Here is a 5,724-nt window from a genome sequence, read left to right as displayed (position 1 = left end):
CCCGCTTAGCATGTTCGGCGCCGCCGGCGTCCTTTACACCGCTGCGTTCGCTTCGCTTCCTCTCTTTCGTTGGCGTGTCCGTTCCCCGATCCGCCGGCGGCCGCGCGGGCGGAGGCGCGTCGGGCCGCGGGCAGGTCGCGAGCCCGCGCGGCGGCTCCGGGCCCGCGATCTGCCCGCTCCGCCCGCCTGTAGCATGCTCGCTCGACAATCGCCTCACGCGTTCATACTTTTCTCTCACTGTGTACGAATTCATCGGTAGATGATCATCGCGATGCTTGACCTCGAGCGTCCTTGTCGCGCGCAGTCCGCACGGCTTCCTTTAGAGGCGACATTCCCTTAATATATGATGCTAATCTCAACATTTCCTCCGCAGTTTCTCAACATGGCGTCCGTTTTCATGCGGATATTCAACTTAATCTGCATGATGTTATTGATCGGTCATTGGTCTGGATGCCTTCAATTCCTTGTGCCTATGCTTCAAGGATTTCCGCCTAATTCGTGGGTGGCGATTAACGAATTGCAAGTAAGTCTAGTTTTTAAGATTATTTTGATCCGAATAAAATAACGCTAATTGTTTTAATATTCAAGAGCTTTTAGTTTTATTAGAAGATATTTGCATAATACAATAAAATGTAAACGGGCAAGCGTGAGTCGTGCTCGCGATACTAAGGGTTCTATAATACACATGTTCATGAGATACCGTCTGGTGACATACGGCAGACAGAAAGACAGACATACAAATATCAAAGTTTAATAATCATATTACTTTTTCCCTTTTTCCTTTGTATACGTAATCCTAAAATATAACACGTTGTTAACTGTGAAATTTTGAAAGAACGTTATTAACTCCCACATTGTGCCAGAAAGTCTTTATTATGTCTACGTATGTTTCAAACATAATTTAAACGTGCACTACTCTTATTTCCAGGAAGCTTTTTGGCTGGAGCAGTATTCATGGGCGCTCTTCAAAGCGATGTCCCACATGCTCTGCATCGGGTATGGCCGCTTCCCCCCCCAGTCGCTCACAGACATGTGGCTCACGATGCTCTCCATGATATCTGGTGCTACCTGTTATGCCCTTTTCTTGGGTCACGCAACAAACTTGATTCAGAGTCTTGACTCGTCGCGTAGGCAATATCGTGAAAAGGTAATCGCTGTTCAAAGCTTCCACTTTTAAATGTCACTAAAGCTGTTATGAACACATTAAAATTTAAACAAATATAAAATTTAAACAATTTATGAGATGCCCATTAAAATACCCTTTAAATTACCATTTATAAAAGTCATTAATTTAATCAGTCATCTTACCATCCCAATAAATAGTGTTTAAAAACTAATTAACTGTCATAATTGCCTGTTTCAGAGATTAGACGTGAGTACAGAATGAATGTTCGTTAGTGGGTTATTGTTGTTGCAAATCACGTTTTTCATACACTTAGGAATCATTTTCACATTATATTAACCGGTGATTTAATTGGGCGTAGTTTAAAAGTGACTGTCCTATAATAATCACTATAGTTTGTTTTTTTGCACAGTCATTGTATAACAGTTTTATAATATCAATATATTATCTACAGAAATAGAACAGCAGCTCTCTCATTTATCTATACGTCTTTTATTTCTTATTTATTGATAAAATACGTCCAATTTGTTTTCGTTTCAAAAAAGAAATCTAATATGTATAGTACAATATTTCATCAGTGTTCATGACAGTTTTCATTTCGTATTCATTCGTAACTAACATCAATGGTGTAAAGTAGAGCCTAATCATTATACAATCATTATAAGCCAGAATAACTTAACCCTTAATTAAACCATCATTACTAAGACTACTATACTTATGAATGTATACAGAGCATTTATGTTATTGTATAATATTAGTTATGCTATTATTCTGGTTTAAATTAAAAATAACTTAGCACTATCAATCACGTATCTACATATTTATAAAACAGTGTGAGCGTGAAAGCAACGATGTATTATAACAAAGGTATAGTTTTGCAATCTTATAATCATTAAGTATCTAACACAATCCCGTTTTTTTCCAGGTGAAACAAGTTGAAGAATATATGGCATACCGAAAGTTACCGCGTGAGATGCGACAGCGAATAACAGAGTACTTCGAGCATCGATACCAAGGGAAGTTCTTCGACGAGGAACTAATTCTTGGAGAGTTGAGCGAAAAGCTACGTGAAGATGTCATCAACTACAACTGCAGGTCGCTAGTTGCATCCGTGCCTTTCTTCGCGAATGCAGACTCCAACTTTGTTTCTGATGTCGTCACTAAATTGCGTTATGAAGTCTTCCAGCCTGGTAAATATTGAAGATTCAGATTTCACCCTATTCACGGGACTCCCTTCTGAGGGAAAACCCTGGCCTATAGGACCTATCCTTCTAATTGGCCCTAATTAATTATCAATCATTTCACGTTTAATCCATTTAGTTTTTTTATAAATATGTGAGACGGTAAAAAATGTTTCCGCATGTGATTTGGAAAGGCGGAATAATTGCTTTTCTTTTACCATTATTTGTGATTAAATACATCCGAACACGTTTTTGTATGTGATTTACCTCTGCGTGTGACTGCGTGTACACTGTACTTAAAGGTTTTATCTTTTAATAAAATGATCGCAAGCAACCACTTATAGTTTCCTATGTTAAAGTCATTCTGATACTTTCAACTTTATTCTATGTAATACATGGACTATTGATTTAATATTTATTTTTTATACAGTACTTCATAGCATAAATCTTTTATTCTTAAAATACTTTACCAAATTTATTTGTTCTTCTTTTCAGGTGATATTATCATAAAAGAAGGAACCATCGGTAATAAGATGTATTTTATTCAAGAAGGCATAGTAGACATAGTGATGGCCAACGGCGAAGTAGCGACCAGTCTATCGGACGGGTCTTATTTCGGCGAGATCTGTCTACTGACAAATGCCCGACGAGTTGCCTCCGTCCGCGCCGAGACTTATTGCAACCTATTTTCCTTATCAGTGGACCATTTTAACGCTGTACTTGACCAATATCCACTAATGCGCCGCACAATGGAGAGCGTCGCGGCGGAACGTCTGAATAAGATCGGCAAGAATCCCAACCTCGTCGCGCACCGGGAAGACGACACGACGTCGGAGGGGAACACCATCAACGCCGTGGTGAACGCGCTGGCCGCGGAGGCGGAACACGTGAGCCTGTCGGACGACAGCGTGGCGCGCTTGTCGGAGCGCTCGCTGGGGCTGGCGCTGCAGCCTCTGCAGGCGGCGTCCTGCCGCATGGCGGGCGTGGCGCTGCCCGGGCTGGGCGTGGCAGCGGCGGCGCTGCCGCGGCCCAAGTCCGAGCACGACTTCAGCTCGGCGCAGGCGCAGCAGCCGCCGCTGGCGGCGGGCGGCGCCAGCTTCCACAAGTCGGACGCCGGCATCGCCCCCTGACGCCGCACCCTCAGCTAGGCCGCGACGGCCGACCGATAGCAATACTAGGCTTAGTGCGAGCGCGCGGCGCCTCGCTAGGTGTAGCGTAGACGCGAGTATTAGCTGCGACTCTGCCGGGCGAACGCGCCCGCCGAATCTCATTTTGTGATCTTATACTTAATTCTCCTGTGTTATTTAGGTTAAATTTTATATCATCGACGCTGTGACGAATACGCGACGTATTCCGATTATATAGACACTGTTATATATTGAAACTATCGAGTCTTATAGTAATACCTTGCCACTAAAGAGAAAATTATGTAGACTAGACTGAAATGTAAAGATATCACTATTTTATGCTTTGTTGGCGTACGTGAACCTTCATTGTTGACGGTTGAGGAACATTCGTTCGCGTATGAACGTTCAGAGTTTATCGTTGCCGGTAGAGACGATAACGGAGATTATTATATATCTGAAGTTGTTGATAATTATTATTATTATTACTTATTATGTAAACGTTGAAGCGTAGAGATGTGTAGAGTTGCGTGATGACTCGTTCGCCCCGCTTTATTTAGATAGTCGTGTAACATGTCCTATTTTTGCACATAACCTACTATATTCGTGTGCCATATAAATTTATTTTTATATTTTTCGGTTAGGCATTTACACAGAATCGCAATCGTATGTAACAAAAATATTTTTTAGATGTATTTAAGAATACTTTTATATTGTACGTGTCCTGTTTTCCCAACAATATTTTAACTTAAAAACAATTTTATTTATTTAACATTAAGGAAAATACAATAAAAAATAAACGGTTGGTTCAAAACAAACACACGTACAACTAGGTTTACTAGAAGTTTATTTATTCTATGTAGGTAATTAAAATGGTATTTTTGTTAGTATTGTTAATATCATCTATCCACATATCGTAATCCCAATGAATCCTAACCATATAAGTGTAAAAGTAGAGTAATCATTTAATTTTATAGATTATTATACGCGGGCGAGCGAGTGTTACCGCAACACGCGGTGACGCACCGTGCAGTGCACAATTGACGCACAACCTTTAAACTCTCACAGTTCAGTAGCACCGTCGCTTTCTTATTTTAACATTTCATAGTCATATCTGCCTCGTGGCATACAATTCTCTCGGTTTCCTAAGTAGATTCGAATCAGTAGCGCTTGAATCGTTGGTTTTTGTAAATATTGTAAGTACGAGGATTCGCCTTTTAGTGTATTGTTTTATAGAAGTGATAAACGGACACGTGTCAGCGGTCCAGTCAATTAAACCGGAGCGCGCGGTACTGCGCAACAAATTGATGCACACTACACTTGGTACCTTATTTTAATTGTAGGAAAATTAATTTATTATCGATAGTGATCATTTCGTAGGATTAAGTAGGCCCGAGCGGTAATAAATTCGGACGAATTACGTTGTGATAGTGCAGCTAGGCTGCTGTCTTGCCGCCGGCTCGGCGATACTCGACGTCATAGCGTAAGATATAATAGCTCAACTGTGCATGGACGATGCTTATACTTCTTTCTATTTAACATATTTAATTCTGCCTTTATTAGCTGATATTTTCATTGGCAGTAAGCTCTTAGACATTTTGCAAGTGCTTCTTGAAATTGTAATAACTAGAAACATTAGATGACCGCAACGATACTTCCCTTGGTTAGAGTAGAGTAGTCGTTGAGCCGACCGCCGCCGGCGCCGCATCTTTGGCACATTTCATCGTTGACTAATTATTCTTATAGTATCATAACAATTTGTAAAATAATTTTGCAAATGTTGACTTTTTAGCCAAAATATAGATAATGAATGACGAACCAATACGCAGTAGCTTACTAGTAGATGAATGCAGCCTAGTTTTCCGTTTTGGCGACTAACACCAATAGGTACTATGTACTCTTAAGATATTTATACAATTGAGACCTTAGCAGAGTGACGTTCAGTCAATTTATCTACAGAGTAATATTATATTACGTTTGATCCCCGAAAGCATTTATTTACTGTTGTTTTATCTGACATTGATGCTTTTTGTAAAGTATATAAATTTTATAGAAGAGATCTATTTTTATTGTGAAGTTGAGCTGCTGGTTATAACAGAGAAAACTATACGAAACAAGATTTTTTTTATCTGGACTGTTAATTAGTGTATAATTATTATAATTATATTATACTGATTTCTGGTATCTATTTTCACCAAAAGTGCTCATCGCTGTCAAGAAAATTAGAGAAAATGCATTAAAAGAATGATGAAAATCCCTTTGTTGTTTTACTATATTCCTATACTGTATAAGACAA

General features: G+C 39.8%; 1 protein-coding gene across 11 annotated transcripts in view; it reads left to right on the top strand.

Annotated features, from left to right (window-relative positions):
- The window catches only part of LOC119831591 (potassium/sodium hyperpolarization-activated cyclic nucleotide-gated channel 2), a 184,929-nt gene extending 179,244 nt beyond the window's left edge, over window positions 1-5,685 (top strand). For all 11 annotated transcript variants that reach the window (XM_038355003.1, XM_038355004.1, XM_038355002.1 and 8 more), the window contains 4 exons: window positions 374-523; window positions 929-1,147; window positions 2,049-2,313; window positions 2,800-5,685. In XM_038355003.1, coding sequence (XP_038210931.1) covers window positions 374-523; window positions 929-1,147; window positions 2,049-2,313; window positions 2,800-3,434 — 1,269 coding nt within the window. In that variant the 3' untranslated portion in view covers window positions 3,435-5,685. The remainder of the gene's footprint in view (window positions 1-373; window positions 524-928; window positions 1,148-2,048; window positions 2,314-2,799) is intronic.
- Window positions 5,686-5,724: the final 39 nt, after the last annotated feature.

The sequence above is a fragment of the Zerene cesonia genome, chromosome 14, assembly GCF_012273895.1.
Source record: "Zerene cesonia ecotype Mississippi chromosome 14, Zerene_cesonia_1.1, whole genome shotgun sequence".
NCBI classification, from domain to species: Eukaryota; Metazoa; Arthropoda; class Insecta; order Lepidoptera; family Pieridae; genus Zerene; species Zerene cesonia.
This window is presented reverse-complemented; position numbering and strand designations above follow the sequence as displayed.